Consider the following 21,126-nt stretch of genomic DNA (forward strand, 5'->3'; position numbering starts at 1 on the left):
CACAGAGGGCGTCACACACTTCAAAATAAAGTCATACAGAGCTTAAAAGCTGTTGGTGGCAAAAACTTAATAACAAGGCAACTTATATAAATATTTGTATAACTAAAGGCTTATATGTGTAATTTTATCATTTCTGGGGGAATTTTCTGCCTTTATCAGACAGTGATAGTAGAAACGACAAACGTCCACGGCTGGATTCAAACCAGGAACATTGTGATTCATGTGTGAACCAATAAGCCATGGAGACGCGGACGGAGCTAATGGTTTTATTTATGAGTTATATATAACTTACATTTACTAATGCTTCGTAGCGCACAGGAAATCTAAATTCCTTCACGTTTCACCGTTCAAACTTTAAAAATTCAAAATAAATCTGACAGATGTTTGCCTCACTGCAACCTATGATCAGTTCTCAATATGTGGATCAATTCACATCAATATATCTATAAACTTTGTTTAAAATGCTACTACTTTTTCCCTGGGCAAAAATGGCACATTCACAAACCTTACATGGACGTGTTCACTGAAAGCAGCTGAGTCTTCTGATATAGGCCACGCCCATTTTTGCCTGTCTTGAAATACCATGAAATATGTGAAATGTAGTTTTTCGAAGTCCTTCTAGGCTGTGAGTCCGATCAGCACGAAACTTTGAAGCTAGAATCTACAGATGCTCGTGATCAAAAGTTGTATGAGGACTAGCAGTTACAAAGGGACAACTTCCCCTTGTATATCTTCACTTCTTCACTTCACTTCTTTCGACACAAAACTTAGGACAGTAGTTCCTCACGTCACTCTGAGGGTCAGTACGTAATTTGGCACTAATTGGCCACTAGGCGGCGCCACAAACAGTTCCGACCTGCGCTGCCTCGACGGGCGGCCGGGTGTGAATGGCTCAGGGGGCTTGGACCCCGTTCGTACCTGCTTGCAGGTATCTGTCAGCCACTAGTAAGATCAAGTTTACAGCTGCCAGGATGTGAAAATCCATTTGTTAAATAATTAGCGTTCCAGGAGGTGTCACCTTTGTCACAGAGTCAGATAAGATAAACGATTTTTTGAAACACCTCATCACGAACAACTCCACAATATTTATCTTTGAGCAACTTTTACATATTAAACTAAAGTATTCTATAATCAAGTTATTTTAAATCCACACACAAGCCTGAACCTGTGCCCACCAAAGTAAACTCATATCTCAGGTCCTGAGGTTCCTCCCACGCTGTGATTATTGCCTTCTTATTCGTGTTGGGCAGTTCCCAGAATAACAAGTCTGCAGCTTGAAGGAGAGCGTGTGTGTTACTGAGCTAAAACCTGTCAAAACCTAATTTTCATGCGCTCATTTGTGCCTCTCTGTGGCAGTGTTTAGGACACAGTGAAATGGGAATACAATTAGGCACCATGGAGAGAATAACAAGTGAAGCAGTGTTTTTCTTTGTTTACAGCTTGTTAATGTTCAAGAGCTCTGGAGAGAATTCCTCTGACAGCACAGGAGGAGGCAGAGGTTACACTTCTCCTCAAGCAGCTGCTTCTCCTGCACGGGCAAACCCCCCAGGAAACCCCGGGACATGTTTAGTGTTTGGAGCTGAGAGACAACACGCACGCCCACCTGGAACTGAGGTGCCGAGGGCCACGAACACCACGGCGGTGACCGAGTCTTTGAGGCCGACGGTGCAGCCAAAATGAGAGGCCAAGTCCCCGGTCACAGCCGTCAGAACGCCAATGAGGGAAATGGAGACAAAGAAGCAGGCCCAGCCGTTCCAGTACTCAGTGGGCGGGACAAAGGCGAAGAGGACTTTCCAGAAAACTGTCAGGAAGTGCATAATGTAGTCGAAGCAGGATGGCAAGCGTTCCTCCCCGCTCTCCTCCTCGTCGTCGTCACCTGGCAAAGACAGAGAAGAGATGCATGGCCTACAAAACACATGCACAGAAATGCCTCTTGAAGACCGTATCCTGCAGAATACAAACCCGATTCAGACCTGTGGTTTTATCACATCTTATTCAAATGATGACAAATCATAAAAAAGATGGTGAAACAGTGAAGAGATCCAGCGTCTTGCTTGAATCAAACTCGAATAACATCTCTTACAATAAAATCCAGCCAAGAATAAACTAACGGCGCCACAGCAAATCCATCTGACGAATGTGTGGGAGCTAACCTTTTCAAATCATTACATTAAATCTGTAAATATAGCAATGACTCAGTGACTGAGACGTACACATAGGCAGGAAGTGTACCTTCTATTTATATATTCACTCTCCGCATGCAAATCTGACTGACCTCAACCAGAGAGAGAAGAGAGAGTATTAACTAGATGATACGTCTCTGGTAAGTCAGCTTTTAGCCCAAATGCTTTGTGCACTAGTGCAGATCTAAAAGGTTCACAAAGCCAAATGAATGGCTTTCGAAAGGGCAAAATAAAAAGGGTTCACCATACCACATACAGTACATTGACATAAATTCTTCAGAGCCATTAATTGTTCAGGCAGAGCTGGCCGGTTTAGTTTTTATGGTGCGCCACATGAGGCATTCACCATGTCATGCATTTTTAATAACTTGTCTGGATTAGAAAGAGGCAGCGAACAAGCACAGAACTGCCAAAATGTATTAAAACAGGCTTTGTTTTTCTAAGCTCCTTCATTCATTATGCTAAATTGGGCTTTTTTTAAAAATGCAGCCAATGTCAAACTGGAGCATTTGGGATTATATTAAAGAAGTACCTTTAAAAAAACACACACACACAAACATGCAAAAAAAATAAATAACCCAAAACAAAACAAGAGCGAGGCCGGTGAGAGGCAGCAGGTGGGCCAGATCCGGCCCGCGGGCCCAGTCTTCCACTGGCCCGGTCTCAGAGGGATGAAGAGACGAGACACTTTGGGACGCCACGACTCACCTGCGCTGACAGTGACAGCGCTGACAAACTGCTCTCTCCAGCTGCTGCTCCCCACCACCAGAGCCAGGTTCGTCTTCTTGATCAGCTTGTCCACGGTGCTCTGCAGGAGGACACGGAGACGCAGACAGCAGACAGACAGGTTGGAGGCCTTTCTTCTGTCCACAGGTATGAGATATTAACACTGTCATATGAGACCTGAGGCACTAATGTGGTGAATTAAGATGGAATTAACTGTGTCTCTTCTTCTCCCACTGCGGTGCATCGTGAGTCACCAGAACAGATGCAGGGGACCACAAAACCCCACGGTCCCTCAGGATACAGGCACTTTGCCAGCGTAAAGCTGCTTTACACCAGTGCAGAGAACAGAGCATATGATACTGGAGCCCTAAGTAACAGTAATATCATGTTACAGCTTAAAGCTCCATCCAGTCTAAAGGTCTCTGTCCATGTGTAGTGTGATTATAGATCAGGTCTAGGTTCTATATTAATACTGTGAAAGTATCAAAGCCTCAGTCCACAAATATGGAGCTTCAACTTTGGTGATTAAACCAACTTTACACATGAAGCTCAGTTCACTCATCATGAGAATTACTTCACAAACTTGTGACAACAGTTGGAAAATATCTGAAAAATGAACCCTGGTGATGTCACTGGGAGGCTCTAATAAATTTGCATTATGGGAAATGTAGGATCCAGCACTATTTGAGTTGTGAATCAGGATCAATGAGTCAGATTTTAAGCATTTGCTCATTGATTCAGTCATTTTTGCATCTTGAAAGTTTCCCCCAACTTTATGGCAGTGGAAGACAACAACAATAATAATAATAATAATAATAACTTGGATTTTTATAGCTTTACAGGGACAGGACAAAACAAGTGGAGAACCCTTTAAAACTACATTACAGTTAAATGACAATCTTCTCAACGTATTAGACTGTTCAGGCTGGAGAACGTGAGGACTGAAGGTCTCCACTGGCAGGAGCCATTAGTTATATGCACGTAACTAATAATTTATCATCCATCTGTGGTTGCATTAAATATTAATCTCAAGCAGTTATACGCAGCATAATATGAAATAACACTTACAACACATATTTAATGAGAAATATTGACGTTGTATTTTGTCTCTGTCGACCATGAACAAATTGAATGAGGTTAAAGCATCTTCGGAGGTCGGGGATGAACACTGTGCTGATGAATAATTCAGAGAGAATACTTGTTGATGTCATGCTGTTTGGTTTGTTTATGTGCTCTCATAGTGTCTATAAAACAATTTAAGGATTAGAGTGTTGTGAAAATCCAAAGGAGTTTTTGACTTACCTTAAATTCATAAGACTCCTCGATGACCACCTCCAGCTTCGTGTGCTCTCCCAGACAGGGGCAGCCCATCTTTGACACGTCCTCGGGTCCCACCACTGTCTTGTTATCGTTGGTGTCTCCTGCGGCAGAAGAAACTGTCAGCCAGTGGACTGAGGAAGAGATTCGTTACAAAACACGACACAGTATCTAATGATAATGAGAGCCGGTCTTTCATGAGCAGTACATACAGTGCATGGGTCCAGCTCAAGCTTTTGTCTGAATCTCGAATAACAATCATAATCGTTCTAATGATCCCGCCCTCAGGGGATGATTGACAAACAAGTGTCACCATGGAATAGACAAATAGAAACTCAACAGGTGGAATGGAGTTTGAAATAATGCTATATATTTATTTATCTATTGGATACTTATTTGTTTGGATACATACTTCATTGCTTATATATTTATTTCATTGCTTACTTATTCTATTAATTTAGGGAGAGATAGTTTTAGTTTTCACTTGATATTTATTTATTTATTGTCTTGTTTCTATTTTCCAGCACTTATTGATTTTATTGTCACTGTGTTAATTAATGAATTAATTAGTCTATGTGAAAAGGACCCTTATATGATTTGATACACTGCGGACGTGGGAAAGACTTGGATAGTCTCATAGTCTCGCGTTGCTTCATTCCATGTGAGACTCAAAACAGAGGTCGACCCCCCCTCAGAGGAAAGTCTGAAACATTTTTTCTTTAAATGTGCAGCTGTATATGTTTATGAATTATACAGGACAGCAATTGTCATATTAATAATGAAGGCTATCGATCATATTTATGAATTATAGAATAATTAACTCTTAACCTTCAGCCTCAAATCTAGGCAGTGGATCAATTAGCATGATCAATCTGCTGATTGTTGCCTCTTTACCAACATTGGTTATTGTGTAAAATGGGCTAACGTAGATTACAATAAGAGGCAGTTGGCAATATACAATTAAACACTTATTGCCTTTATTCTGATGACAGGGTCGGACTCCAACCTGACTCACTAACACTGATGACGCGCTCTGTCAGGTGAGCTATGGAAGAGCTTCAGACTGACCTCACCTGAGAAGGTGAGCACAGGTGTGTTTTCTCAGAGCAGACAGAGCTCGTCAGTTACTGCGCACTGATAAACTTCTCCAGTTCACCTGTAGGTTATAACGTGGTTTTACTTGACCTTACATTATGCAGGTGTTGTACAGGGCAGGTGGTGACACTAATCAGCAGGTTTGCTCCTCTGCTCTTGCTTTCCCTTCTTTCTGTGACGTCATCTTCTTTTCCACAATCGACTGTTCTGGTCTGCTTGTATAGTCCGTGCGCGCGCATACTGCAGCTTGTCCAGGCCTGGTTTGAGTTGACGTTGACGAGCATCGGCTGAACTGCGTTAATGGAGCAGCTCGAGCCCGAAGCGAAAGTTGACGTTAATTGTAACAGGGCTTTTTTAAGTCAGCGCAGATCGCCTTAGAGGCGCTGATGGAATACCCAGGTGCCCTCCTCTGTCAGCTGATGCGCACCTGCTGCAGGTGACTCAGGTCCACAGAGTCATCAGAGCTGATCCAGAGAGGAAGGATGCCGACCGTCAACCAGGAGACGTGGGATCGAACCTGAGGTACATCACACGTGTGTGTGTGTGTGTGTGTGTGTGTGTGTGTGTGTGTGTGTGTGTGTGTGTGTGTGTGTGTGAAAAACAAAAAACAACAAAAACTCAAACACTAAAAACTTCTAATCCTGCGATCAACTTCAACTGCTTCGATTTCTCCGTGGTGCGAATTTCCACGATTTCCAACGAGGAGGAAACCGAACAGGTACGAACAGGTGAGCCCTGGTGTCCAGCTAGCTAAGATAGCAGGATGGGCATTTTGGCTGCTTTTGTTTCCGCTTGACATAATCTGAGTTTCTGATGTGGAGGATGAAAAATTTATTTTAATTATTATTGTTATTATTATTGTTATTATTATAAATAATCTAATACAGGAAGTAGATTTTCGTTATGTTGTGCTTTTATTTTTGAACCCTCTCTGTGAAATCTGTTTCCGGGGGCTACAGGTATTAGTACTAGTATTTCTTGAGTTTGTTGTCATTTATTTGTCCTGCATTAGACAGAGGTCATGTGTACTGTGTGTATGTAAATGTTGATGATGTTAAATTTTGTTTGCTAAAGTTAGTGGAGTGGTCATGAGCCTCCAGTGTAGAGTTGACATATATACCAGGTGAGAAAGCAGCATTGTGTGTCAGAGGGGGGGGGGGGTCGGTCAGGTTGTGTCACCGCTGTGGTTGGAGTCTGCTGCACCAGAGAAGCTGCTTCTAAGATTTGTACCATATTTTTGTCACCTCTTTGAAACCGTTTTTTTTTTTTTTTTGCACGAGTAAAAAGAAAACTCTCTGGAACAAAAAACCCTGCTGCTGCTCTTTCCTTCAGTCCTGCTGGCTTCCATCCTGTTTGTGAGGATTTACCACCATCCAAACCTTTCAGATTTAAACTGCACAAGCCCCAAAAATCTAAATAAAATATAAAGGAGAGTGGCTGCTAATTAAAATGTATTTTAAGCCATAAAATAATGAGGACCACTCTGCTGCTGTAGCTCACAGCTGTGGCCTTCATCTCACCGTGTCTCTGTCCCACCTCCAGCAGGATGGGCTCCTCCAACACAATCGTGAAGGTCTTGTTCTTCTCGTACTCTTCATCGTCGATGATCTTCACATTCAACAGCTTCCTAAAAGTGAGGTCAAGAGAAAGAAGAAACGGATGGACCCAAAAGGAGAGATTAATTCATTAATTAGCTTTATTCAGGGAACGTGAGCGAACCTTTTTTTTGTTACCTAAAGCCAATCAAAAATAGATCCCAGGCAACCAGTGAAAGCAGCTTCTAATGCTTGTGCTTTTGTACACACTCGAATGAAACCAGTGCAGCCAAGAGATAGACTGCCTACACAATGAATCATGAATCAGAGCTGTTAGATAAGAAGATGGCAGCTCAAGATTTTAAGGAAATTAACAAATACACTGTAGTGCAGAACACTATGTACTATATGACATATTGAAATGCATTTTTTTTCCCAGCATCCCACAAGAGGGCGAACTCCTTCTACACCATTAATCCGATTAGAGTATAGAGAGGGAAATAGCCCACACCCCTCCCACACACTTCAACTTTTAAGTCAAGAGAAATTGAATTATTTTTATCTTGTTGTCTGTGGAAATTAAGCGCTGCCCATCTACGGCTGCATGCAGGTTAAAGCCAGTGTTAACCCGACAAATGCGCGTGAGGCTGTGGCATCAGTCTGTGGCCGACATGTTTTCCTCAGCCCGCTTCGTTCTCTCACACTGTCACAGTGAGTCTTTCTCGCCCTTCTCCCTCCATCTCCCTAATGATATGTGGGTGGCTGTCTATTTCTGTCTACACATATTCACTCAGGATTCGACAACACGCAGGAACAGCTTTTGCTTGCAGAAGAGAAGAAGTTTATTTTAAACATGAATGATACGTCACCGGCTGTCAAATGTCAGAGAAAGTCATGCCAGTGGGAGCGATAGGGAACCGCAGCTCAGCCTCGAGTCCTCACAATGGAAACAAAAGACTTCATCTTTTGAACAAGCTGCTTTTTCAAGTGCTATATGTACAGTTACAAGGTGAGTTTACTTTGAAGCATCATGGAGAGGCCCTAAAATAAAATATGACTGTTCAGTTGCTATGGACCGTTTTCACGCAGCAGCCATTTTGACATTACATCACACTTAGGGCAGATACTGTTTGTCCTGCTGCAGCATTTCAACATGAACAGAATGTATCTGTCAGCGCTCGGACAAACATTCACGTTTCGTGGACCTCTGACTAAACTAGACATGAAAGGCAGCAGGGAGGAGGGTTCACCTGCTGCATCGGGCTCATTAGCTGGTTGTTTAAATCTCAACCTCTGCCGGAGTCCAGCGCTCATTTGAAATAATTTCAGACAAAAGGTGGATGATAACAAGACCAAAGATGAACAAATCAACTGAGACTAAACTGTTATCATGAATTAGTCTTACAAATATAGTTTTTATATATATATATATATATATATTTTATTTTTTTTCAAGACTGAACCATAAATACAACAACTGAGCAACTACAAGGAAAAATTTAAAAATATCTGCTTCAATGAAATAATGAAGTACATCAGTCCCATGGAGCTTCAGCCTTCAGCTGATGGCAGAGTGAAGATCGCTGAGCATTGTAGATCCAATAAATAACTCACATTTGGACAAGTGAATCTATTGTGAATAAGAATTGTCACTGAGGCTCATGGGTAGTGTAGTGTCAGGCACAAATTAACATATCAAACTATTGCAGTATTATTGCTTAATTATCTACGCCTGATTTGGTAACTTTACCTCATGTTGGAAGACGACCGGTAACAAACCAGCAACTCCTCCAACCTGAACAAGCACACAACGTTTCTTTCAGCCCTCTCATACGACCCATAGGAGTCTCTCCTGAAGTAGCAGACCATGGTTGTCATGGTTACAATAATAAAATTCATGGACTGTACCGACAGCAACCTACATTTGTTGCCATGGTTACTACAATAGCGGTCATGGCTTGGTTAGGTTTAGGAAAAGATCGAGATTTGGGTTAAAAGAAGTACTTCCTCAACATTAGATGTCTTTGTTGTCATGGTTACAATATAAACAGCTGGTTCCACAATGGACCACCTGTGTCATATTTCTGTGTTTTGTTGACCCATCCATCCACCACAACCTCCTCCTGACGTGGACTTTTTCTCTTTATACTACGTCACAACACTTTTCCCTTTGCTCCTGTCATAATTACTACGAGCACTAGATGTCGCCTAGCAACAAAATGTCACTATAGGTCATAATAAACTGGTTCACAGATGACTTTTCCTTGGTAGCTACCTGTTAGCCAATGTGCTAACAAACTGGTTAAAGGAATAGTTCAACATTTTAAGAAATGCGCTGTCTTGCAGAGAGTTAGACAAGAAGATCAATAGCACTATCATGTCTGCACACTAAATACAAAGCTAGAGCTAGCAGGTGGCTAGGTTAGCTTATCTTTAACAATACAAAGTTGACAAATCTGTCAACCAGCAGCTGAAACTATTTCCTGACTTCTAGGAAACAGTTCCAGCACGTGTCGCTCTGCTGAAACCACAATTTAGCCAGAAAACAAAGAAGCACTTTTTCCAAAATATCAAATTATCCTTTTAATTTGGCGATAAATTTGAGTGAGTGTCACTGTAAGAATCAGGATGATCGTGGATAACACACCCAGCTCTGCCTCCTGAGCTCCTAATCTCTGCAGCTCATTGCAACAGGCACAGTCAGACTCACTTACTACATATCACATTTCACTGTGTTGCTGGGATAGTTTCTGAGAAGTCATACTGAGTAACATCCTGCTATTGTATCTGTCACACACACACACATATGTGCAGGAGATGACTGTATTGTCTGAGCACTGAGGACTAATCTCTGTTCTACCTGAGCAGTTATAATCTCTGCATGAGAGGAAAAACGGCAGACTGCAGAAAGTCTGGCTGCGTCTTCTTACAACTGCTAATAAAAGTGTTGAGGGCATCTCACTTTTCCTGAGCGTATTGAATTTGTGTATTGTGCTTCATCTGTAAATTAATTAGCTGGATTAATTTGGATTAACCCGTGAACATGAGCTGGGGTCCTGGGGTGATGTGTTTGACTCATCTCTAGAAGGAAGGACCCAGGCAGCTGTGATTCTAAAAGTAGCTCAGGAACCTTCATTATTTGGAGTCTCCCTCTCCTCCACATCCTGGGTTGGTCTGGTGAGGATGCTCCAGTCTCCTCCCACGGTCAAAAGACATATAGAGTAAGTCATGAGGGCTGGAGACTCCGAACTGCCTACAGGCATTGTGTGAGTGATTTTATGCCTCTACGTTCAGGCTGGGAGAGCAGCTCTTCTCTCTGCCCTCTGCATGCCGGGACAGACTCCAGCCCTCATGGGACCCTGACAAAAATGAAGCCAGCAGGGAGAATGAGTGAATGCCTCTACAGTATGCATGGCAGTATGTCAAATGCTCACGTCTGAGGGGGGCACTGCCATTCAGCTCATCAAACTAGTGTGTCAGCACCTATCTGCCATGCTGAAGTGTCCTTGAGCAAGTTACTGAGTCTCTACCGGCTCCAGAGACATTGCAGTGTAGCTGAATAAGAAGAAGTGTGTTTCTCATGTCTGCAGCAGATAAAATACAAACATTATTTAGTCTCCTCTGCTAGTGTTATTATCTTATTATGTACAGGATATTTATATGGGAACAAAAAGATTTAGAAATTGATAATGATATATGACCCCACCTCCGATAACTTGTACTTTTTCTGTGTGGCAACATAACAGTGAAACGATGCTTTATGATACTGGAACTAATGAGCAGAGGAAGAGACAAGGGAGATGAGAAGAAACTCAATATACAACACAACAAGACTCTGAGGCACAGTGCTGCTTTGAGCTCAAGGCTAACGTCAGCACGCTAACATACAATGTGATAAAAAACTGCAGTTCCTCTAATGACCACTAGACTAGACTCATTTTTTAAGTGGCTAAAACACATTTTTCTTTCTTTGTCTTTCAGATTCATCCTGTGGGGATCATGAATGTCTGTTCAACGTGGAAAACCACCCGATAGTTATTGGGATGTTTCAGTCTGGATCAAAGCGGCCGACCGACAAATGCTGCCACCCAGTGAGCCACGTCGAGCGAGGCTAGAAAGTGTAGCCTAATTATATCAATTAGATGTGATGAACTGCTGTGAACATGAAATGAAAGACTGATTGTTTTAAAATGAAAGCTTCATATCGGCGGACCTTCTCTTCCGCCCTGATGAGAATACGGAGGAAGCAAAGGTTTTAAAACCGCCACGAATGTGTCGACGTTATCCAACCATGGCTCTGCTGCTCCTCTTTCATCCGTGTTTGTCAGGAAGTTCAGGATGTTATTGATCCTGACAACATTAGGCATGCGAAATAAAGAATATCAGGGTATTGATTTCCCTTTTCAGAAGTGATCTCCTCACATCTCTTTCATCTAAGCTTATGTAACTGCCCCCGTTATCCACTTCTGCCTCAACTAGTGTATAGTGCCACACATTTTGAGGCGTAAAAAGAGATACAGGAGGAAGCTACACACAGGCATCAAAGGGTCTGTGCAGATCTTCCTCTAATCCATACACACAGAATGTAAAATGGTTCTCTATGTCAGCCTGTTTATTTTGGCTCAGAGGTTTGTGTCTGTACATCATAATCTATTTACTGCAGTGCAGAATTTAGATGGTAAATTATTATTAAACTGTACGCCTACATTTTAAACCGTTCTTCTTGGCTCTGTGTCAAAAGCTTAAAATCTTGGCTTCCTCCTCTTTTGCTCCTATGCATGCTCAAACATCAACCGGGACAGGCAGATGTATACACACACACACACACACACACACAAAGACAGGGACACTAACAAACACACAGGAAAAGACAGAGAGCTGCCCGCAGGCCTGCTGCTGAGTGTCAGCTCTTTGTCCTGAATGCCCAGGGAAACACTTGGGGAAGAGAAGCCAGCTCTATTTGAAGGATGAACTTTGGCAGCCTGCTGAGCAGTAAGGAGCACAGATATGAATTTAACACACAGCATGTTCTCAGAGACGCAAACAGACACGCACCCACAGAAGCCGAAATGCTCTGAGATGACGATGCAGAGACTCGGTGATGGGGTTTCACCTGCATCTTTTCACAGGATAGACTGAGCGCTGCAAATTAACCAGCCTCATGAAAAATTCAGTCTGACTCCAGCATCTGAGAAGCATAAAGTAGGAACAAAATGTAATCTTGTTGGAGGACTTGAGCTCTTAAAAATCTCTTCAACTGGGGAACTTTAGTTGGATGGCTCCACTCCAGCTTTGATAAATATCTCTGTGTTGCAAATGGAGATGAATGCCCAATAAAATGTCCTTCTCTAAGAGCAGGTGCTTTAGATTTAACATTCAGCTGCCTAAAAAGATAAGTATGCTGCTGTGACTTGACCCAGCTGGACCTGGCAATTCTGACTCAAGGTCTGAGTCAAACCTTCCTACCTGTGATCAGAGTGGCCTACTCCCGCATTCCCCTTTAAGTCCTCGTTTGCTATTCAAAGGAGCACAGGAGAAGCTGAGCACAGCTTTGGCATTTCCTGTTGCGTTTATTTTCATCAGTTTCTCCTGGCACAGTGTCCTGCTCCGCTGGATCCTGCTCTCCACACTCCTTCCTCTCCTGCTGAACGGCAACTGTCACGGGGAGCTCGGGTGCAGATAATATGAAGTGTGCATGATGCTTGTGTCAACGACAGCTTGCTATAGTCTGATGAACAGAGTCTTGGCTGAGTAGGTGAGGATTTCATCTAATGCTCAGTCTCCATTTGAGTGCAGATACAAGCTGCCGACCTCTCATTTCACATTGTTGCACACCATTGTCTCATTAACTGCACCTTGTGCAGCTCTTTGCGCTGTGTTGAGAACTTCTGGGACGCGTTTAACCCATCTCACTCTCTTTAATTGCTGTGGAAACTCTAGAAGCTCTTTTTAGTACCCCCTTTGGAACGACATTTTGTTTGATGTGGGTTTGATGTGGGTTTAAAGTGGATTCAGCACAGACACACACACACACACACACACACACACACACACCCTTAAAAATACACACAGGCAAACTTGCAAAAAGCAAGCAGATAAATGTGCATGAGCAACCTGACAAAAACAGAGAGAAACATATTCAGATCTCACCTGCACTGTGAGAGAAAAAAGGACAAATAGGAAGATGTGCATTCTCTCTGACACCATGTATTCACCTGCCTTTCCTCCCACTTTGCCGACCTACACAATACACCTACACACCAGCTCTGAAATCCTCTTCATGCAGACGGATTCATCTGACACATTTTATTCCTTTGTTTTGTCCTTCGGTGTGCTGTTCATCATTTTGCGATGAGCTTGATGTGGTTGAGGGCATTTTCTTTTTTAAGAAAGAAAAAAAAATCACAGCTGTGGATAATTGCCAGGTTCTTTGCTCATCTCATCATAAAAAAACCCACCACAACAAGTGAAGCCTGCTCATCATTCAGCCAACACTTCCACACAGCGCTCAGGAGAAGAGCTGGAAAGACATCGTACTTTCACCCTTCCTCCCTGCTCTTTTCATCAGCTGCTCTGCTGCTGCCTCCATGAACCCTATTGTAAAAATGATCACACATGCACCTGTTTCAGGAGCTGCACAACCCTCATCCCCTCTTTGTTTCTGTGGAAGTCACTGGTCTGATTTTCCTTCCTCTGCTCTGTCACTCACACACGCTTCCTTTGTTTCCTGCAGTGGAGTTTTCATTGCTCTGCAATACAATGAACTCCCATATAACCTCCGCAGAGATAGCACAGCTCTGCCTGTTAATTCTGCAGTCATTCATAGAAAGCTGCTTCTTCTCCTTCTCCTTGTTCTTCTTCGTTTACATCAGCCACATTGTTTCATTATCTGCCTCACAATTATATCCTCTTATCCTCCCACATCGTCCCTCTGTAAGATCTCAACTTGTCAGAGTGAACGTATCTGTGACTCATTAAAACCGTCTTTTTATCCTTTCGGGGTGAATAGACAACCTACAGTAATCTACCAGGACTGTTTAACAAACCAACGTGTGGGCTGAGATGTTTGATCAAGTTATTAGAGGCAACAACAAGACATCGCATCAAGAAAGAAGATCTGCTCACATGGTCTCATCGTTCTGAAACTCCAGCTTGCCCGACACCTCCTCGTAGTCCTCCCCGGCCTTGGCGGTGCCCTCGGCGGTGTGGTAAGGCACCGCGACTTTCCCCCTCGCTCCGGACGTCCGGTGAACCTTCACCTGCATGTTGCCTACGCTCTCGCTGACCCTCATGGAGTTATTTTCAAACGTGAAAATGCCAGCGTGGTCGTCGTCGTAGATGGTAACCGTGGCGGTGTGAGCGTTGCCCAGGGCTGCCTTTGGAGGAACGTGGGAGGAGATGCCCACCGTGCTGTTGCTGGAGGTGATGGAGCTCGGCTCCAGGACGGAGACCTCAGCCCGGTGCACTATACGTGGGTTACTGAGGCGCACGTAGAAGTGCTCATCCTCTTCAAAAATGTCATCATCGATAACGCCAACAGTGAATTCCTTCGTCGTCTCGCCAGGTTTGAAGACCAAGGTGCCCTCAGCAAACTCATAGTCTGAGCCTGCGTTGGCAGTCCCGTCCTCTGTCCGGTAGTCCACCTGTGTGGCACAGGGAGGGAGAGAACTTTATTAAATATTTAGTGACCGGGGTTATAATAAAATGCTGAATTATTAATATTTCAGTTGATTTTAAATTGACCCCGAGCATTTACAATATTCCAATCATTACTTTGCCTCTTACCTTCACCGTGCAGCCGCTCTCTCCTCCATGCCGGCTCACCGACAGCTTCAGTGAGCCACAGTTCTCAAAGCACTGGTAGTGAGAGGGGTCGAACTGCAGGTAGATGGTGTTGGGATCTTCCTCTTGCCCGCTGGCCTCATGACAGCTCACCACCTTCCTGGCCTGGTCGGCGGCGTGCTTTTTCAGGATGTTCCCAGCTCCGATCATCATGCGAGTGGCTTGGATGCGATAGAAGGCCCGACTCTTCTGTTGCTGGACTAGCACTTGGTAGTTGGCCATCTCAATCAGCTGCTCCATGTCCTTCTCCGGATGCCTCTGCTTTAAGTCCTTCAGAGTGCGGGCCATCTCCCGTCGGGCTTCTTCCTCTTGATCTTGCTCCGCGCTCATCCCTCCACCTTCCTCCACCCCCTCCAGCATCCCATCCAGAGCCTCTTTGGGATGAGTGTGGGAGTTCACACCCTGGCCGTCCATCTCCAAGTCCATTTTAGTGAACATGGCATCTCCCTCTGACTCGATGATAATGCCGCGGGTCTTGTCAGCGCGATAACGCTTGTTGACGTACTTGTAGAAGAGCAGGCGCCGGTCTGCGATCCAGGCTTGCAGCACACAGAGAGGGAAGAAGAGGAAGGTGAGAACGGCCTCCCAAACCTCCACCTCTCCGGGGGAGAACACCGACAGGATGAGATACAGCCAGATGTAGGCGAACACGCTCCAGGCGGCGGTGACAAAAAACACTCGCAGGTGCTTTATCTTGCGCGTCTCGTTTTCTGGCACCACATAGACACAGATAGCGATGATAATGAACATGTTGAACGCAGCGCTGCCCACGATGGTGCTGGGACCCAGAGATCCGGACTCAAAGTTATGGCCGACCACCTCGATGACAGACAGCAGGATCTCAGGTGCTGATGAGCCCAGCGCCATCAGGGTCAGGTTGGACACCGTCTCATTCCAGATGCGCACAGTAGTCGTCGTCGTCTCACCGTTGGGCTTCTTGATGGTGATCTCCTTTTCCTGAGAGGTGATGACCTCGATAGAAGACATGAAGCGGTCCGCGATGATAGACATGCCCAGGAACATGTATATAAGTGCTGCAAAGTAAACAATGGCGCGTGCCACCTTGTCGCCCACCGCAGGGTTTTGGGGGTTCCACATGGGCAGCACCACACCTTCAGAGCAGTTGTTGTCACTGGAGCAGTTGCCCGCTGCGCTGCCGGCATCTTCATGGCCGGCGCTGCCCTGGGAGAAATGAGTGACTCCCGGGAGCAGAACCAGCAGAAGAGACATGAACATACATGGGCTGACAGGTGGAGAGCAGTTCAGGATACGCTTGTGCAGTAACATGGCGAGCTGATGAGGCTTGGAGTCGTCTGATGTTCAATCCTCGTCACATGTGAAGGTCTTTACAAACCTCTGAAAGACAGAAGAAAAAGAAAGCAGATTGTTACAGTTCAGCTGTTCTTGAAATAACTCAAGGAAAGGGTTAATATCACAAAAGTCCTCTGTCATGCTCTTTTGTATGCAAATGATGTGGGATCCAACGGCTTGGATGGTCCGAATTTGGAAAGCTAAAAATATTGGCACCTACTAGTCGTTGAGTCACTGGCATTGAACTACCATGTCAGACTCCCACACATGTACTGTGGTCATTGTGTGCTGAGCAGCGGTAAAAATGTTACCCTCTGCACCTGTAGTATTGAGGGAAACACTGACTCAGTCCACCGTGTTCTGTCAGGTTAGATGGGATTCCAAAAATAATCTTCACTGACAATGAGTCTAACAAGAAAAGAGCAGTTGTTCTGAGGCAGTCCAGACCTCCTGATATAGATATTATAAGATTATTTAAAGGAGAAACAACCCTGGTCTCTCATGGAAGTGCAGCAAAGCTCTATTCAATGCTAGAAAAGTGTAGCAAACATTTTTTCTCATTTTACATAAGCCATTTAAAATATGTCAGGGGACATCTTAAAATAATTTCAGTGTTTTTCTTGGCAGCAGCAGCACGACCATATTCACAGTTTGAGTGAACAATTGAGGGAGAACAGCATCAATACTCTCCAGAGGATTAACATCTGCATCAGTGTGAACGGAGAGAAAGAGAGGAAAGAAACACCAGGGAATGTAATCTAGTGCTTCCTAATTAAATTTTTAAGACCATCTCTGTCTCAAAAATAGGTTGCCTACCTGAAGCAGAAAGGATGTGACAATGCTTTATGTACAGCACATGCTCTCATTGACATGCAGCTGAGAAAAGCTGCAATCTCCACTCTGACCTGCATAACAAGAGTGCACGTTCTCCATCAGTTTCCATCAAGGCTACATTTCAGGGTGAAGCAGTGCAGCATGGCTCTAGAAATTACATTTTTTTTTTTTTCTGGTTACCTTATAAATAAATGAAGAACAGATTGCGTTTGTGCAACACAACAGCTTCATGCAACAACTCAACACCTGTCTGCTGAGTGGAAAGATCAGCACCATGGACAGCAACTCCTGCAACAGCCCATAGTGTTAGAGCCAAGAGAACAAGATGTGTATTTCGTGTAATTTGAGAGAATTAAATATTCCACAATGATAGAACAACAATAATGCATAATATAATATAATATAATGCTTTCCCCTGGCAAACAACCCTGCACAAATTTTGAGTGGGTGACGTTTCTATGGTAAACGCTCTCCAACTGGTGGGAATGCAGGGATGAAGCGTTTTATTTTTTATTTTTCACAGTAGCTACTATAGAGACAAACGTGTCCTTTCTAGTGGTTTCATTCCTCGCTGAGATCACCAGGTAGCAGTGAGCTAACAAGGGAACTTACTTTTAGAAGTACTCTGTCAGTTTTCCCTTAAGAACACAGTCATTTCTGGTTAACACAACAACAGCTTTTTATAATCTATAATGCACATCTCCAGTTTTACCAGACATTTCATAGAATGCAAACCCCCTGCTGGAATATCACTGGTCCAAAACCACAATCCCCTACTAATATTCTCTTAATCCTCTTCTATTATTTAACATTTATCCTTTTTTAAGAGCAATCTCACTTCAACTGCTGACAAGCCCAGCAACATGTGACCTTTCGATCTCATACAGTTTCTCATGTAATCTTCAGTCATTCCAAAATTATCCAAATATTTAAATAAATACCTCTGATTTAATCCTCAGAAGTGTTCCTGTTTGGTAAGCAGGGGTCTCGGGTTGGCAAGTAAACACTTGTACATAATGACTCATATTTTTGATGCCAGCACTGGTTTTGTGAGAGAAGGTGTTTGTTTTTTTAAATGCTGGCAGTCTCAATTAGTAATGAGAGTCCTCATAAATGTCACATCTACGATCTTGGGAATGAAAAGTCATTAAAATAAGAAACAGAAGGAAAATGAAGCAGAAACAAGGTGTAAACAAAGAGGGAAACTGGCTATTAGCAGAAAACATAATTCCCTGTGTTGACCAAACACTAGGTTTCCATGAGTAAACAGAAATCTAAGCGAAGATGACAAGTACTATTGGTTTTCAACTTTGCATTCAGGTATGAGCTTCAGAAAACTCCAGGTGCTCATGCAGGAATATGCTTTATGTGTTGGTTTATGTTTCCTGTTCTTGATGTTATAAGAAAGTGTATTACTCACCTGGGTGCAGTTGTCAGTGAGTCAGCTCCGTGTGGAAGTTATGGCCTCAGGAGATGAACTTATCTTTCATATTGCTCTGTGGAAAGACAGCTTCTCTTAAATTAACAAATTGTGGGAGAGTTTTAAAATCAGCAACAGAACTAACCAGAAAGGATTCCACATCAGAGAGTTTTAAGAAGCTTATTAAAAGCCAGATATGTGGGGCTGTAGATTTAGCAGCTGGAGTGGAAAAAAAACAAATGAAACATCAGTGTTGCAGACTAGAGACAAAGCAATATATTAAGTTACAAATGGGTTCTGAGACAACTGGATTATTGGACATTACAGATGCAGGAAAAAGGGCGATTATCCCATCAGCAGGCTGCAGAGAGACAAACAGACCGCTCCATTTAGTGCGCACAGCAGTCCCACAGATACTCACAGAAAGCCCTGAATCTCAGCTGGACCCTGGTCACAGCGTGGCTACCCTGCACCACTTCAACACAGGAAGACACCCCGTGTGCCATTCACACAGCAGGCTGGTGTAATGGTGTTGGCTTGTTGCGCTGGTGTCTTGGAAATGACGCGTAGCTTTCCACGGTGCTTCTTCGCTATTTTTTTTCCTGACAGGTACCCGCACCTACCTCAGCAAACTTAACACTGTCGGATTAGTTCCTCTTATTAAATCCCCCCTTGTTCCAGCGCGGCGACACCTTCCGCAAAGCTAAGTAATTTTTCAAAAACCACAATGCGTTCTCAGCTTTATCCTCTCCAGGCTACGTGCGATTGTTGATGCGTAAAATAATAAATTAAATTACTGTGTCTGTCCTCATTGGTCCCGCTTGTATCAGTCAGAAATTCTTCAAAATAGTCATCTTTTAAAAGGCTCTGAGGGTGTTTTCCCTCTCCGGAAAATAAACTGAGTGAAAAAAAATCCCTTGCTTTTCTGTCTGAGCTGGATAACGCAAAGAGCCAAACTGGACTGCACATGAGAGTAGGCGTGAATGAATGGTGAGGGATTGAGAGGACGCAAACCACACAGTACACGGTTCAGGACAAGATGGATAGCAGAAGGATGGTGGCAGACAAGAAAGAGGAGTGTGTGGTGCTATGCAAATGGAAGTCTTGTCTTACTCTTGCGGTGGGCAGCATTGGCACAAGAAACGATGAGCGAGATGGAAAAGCAGTAACACTGCAGAAACAGGGGAGGAGACGTTCAGAAACAGCGCTACACGCACGGCAGGTCCTCCTGACTGCGCATCAGGAGTCTAGTATGAATGACCATTTCACTCCTCAACCCTCTTTTATTTTGCTCATTATCGCTGTCAACCATCAGCACAGCTACAGATAACCTGCTGTAACCTAAAAACTGGAGATGTGATATTCGTTTTGAGTCAGTCCCAGATGTTGTTGCCTGTAAGTCTGCTGTGGGTTGATTTTTGTTACAGTCTGGATGGTTATTGACAGAGATGTACTACAGAAGAAAACACACACACACATACTGAGTTTCACCCTGACATTAATTCTGATATATAAATTCATGATACATATTATTATAAAACTAATAGAAGTTAAGAACATGATCAGTTGTAAAGATTCCTGCACTGGTGAAACATTGATACACAACTTTAAAGCCTGGGTCAGAAACTAAACACAAAGGTCAGTCACCTTGTCATGAGTAGACATGTCTTCTGTAGGTCTTTCTAAAGCCTGAGAAAATAACCCAGATGATGTCATAGTGATGTCATCAGGACTTTCTTGAGATAGATAGATACTTTATTAGGCTTGAGACCTCAAATATTTGACAAGAAACCACGGCCATTAAAAAGATGAAGGTATTCAACAGTCTAATAAAGATGCTGCTGAGTTACATTATGGGAATTGTAGGTCCCAGTGTTTTAGTGGTTTGGCTGATATTAAGGACTTAAAGTCGGGACATCGTTGCCTCTTGATTTTGACCATTTTGATATGAGCCCTCATCTTTAGAGAAATGCAGTAATAAAATAAATGTATTTCTCTATATCGTCAGACTTGGCTGAACGTTCAATAATTTACGCTGTACTTAGGCTACATAAGCTAAGCTACGCTTTTAGCTGAATCCTCATGGTAGAATGCTAACATGCCCTCAGATAGTATGTTTACATGTATTTACATTTACAATTATTCAGTGTCAACATGCTGATGTCTCATTTAGCATATTAGCATGCTCAGTCATCTCAAAGTGCATGTGATTCTGTTTTCAGTCATTAACTGAAGGCAAGTGGATATTTTGGCCTGTGAGGTGATCGCCAGCATCATTAGGATTAATCCTCTATGTGCCATGACTGGAGTGTTGGTCCACAGTGTGAAAAACAACACTGCCATCCCCAGAGCTACACTGCTAGTAAAGCTAAAAAATATAGCTTTCATTTGGATAAAATTCATTTAGTTTTTATTGGTGGATGATTGCCTGTGATAACGGTGGAATGGAGGCTGCAGATTACCCAACTGACGGGATGGTTATGGCAAACCTCGGAGAGAAATAAAAGAGATTACACTGAGATCTGGAGGACAGAAAACACCAGAGGAGGGGAAACACCCCAAACACCATGAGGAGGAGCAGCATGCTGGAATCTTCTGTTCCTGCAGAGACGACCTTAAAGCCACAAGCTGAAACCCATGGAACGGTTTGTGTTGTTGCCTGTGGAGACTGTGGTCGCGTAAACCTCGGTGTTCATTCCAACACATCCTGGACACTGCTGATAAAACAGATAAGTGCCCAAACCTGCCTGTCGACACACAAGTAAAACAATCCACCCTCATTGATTTCAGCAGATGTGTTGCAGCAGAGAGGTTCATCTTTTCAAGATCAGCACCACAGCAGCTTTATCATTCATTCACTGTG

At 43.5% G+C, this 21,126-nt stretch overlaps 1 protein-coding gene across 1 annotated transcript in view; it reads right to left on the reverse strand.

Moving 5' to 3' along the window:
* Window positions 1–19,191, reverse strand: part of LOC111222209 (sodium/calcium exchanger 1-like) — a 23,210-nt gene extending 4,019 nt beyond the window's left edge. The window contains exons 1-8 of the mRNA XM_022745836.1: window positions 18,685–19,191; window positions 18,264–18,339; window positions 14,642–16,054; window positions 13,982–14,499; window positions 6,842–6,948; window positions 4,212–4,330; window positions 2,892–2,991; window positions 1,604–1,876 (exon numbers count right to left, since the gene is read on the reverse strand). Coding sequence (XP_022601557.1) covers window positions 1,604–1,876; window positions 2,892–2,991; window positions 4,212–4,330; window positions 6,842–6,948; window positions 13,982–14,499; window positions 14,642–15,985 — 2,461 coding nt within the window. The 5' untranslated portion in view covers window positions 15,986–16,054; window positions 18,264–18,339; window positions 18,685–19,191. The remainder of the gene's footprint in view (window positions 1–1,603; window positions 1,877–2,891; window positions 2,992–4,211; window positions 4,331–6,841; window positions 6,949–13,981; window positions 14,500–14,641; window positions 16,055–18,263; window positions 18,340–18,684) is intronic.
* Between the last annotated feature and the right edge of the window lie 1,935 nt (window positions 19,192–21,126).

The sequence above is a fragment of the Seriola dumerili genome, unplaced genomic scaffold, assembly GCF_002260705.1.
Source record: "Seriola dumerili isolate Sdu_G_001 unplaced genomic scaffold, Sdu_1.0 BDQW01000091.1, whole genome shotgun sequence".
NCBI lineage: Eukaryota > Metazoa > Chordata > Actinopteri > Carangiformes > Carangidae > Seriola > Seriola dumerili.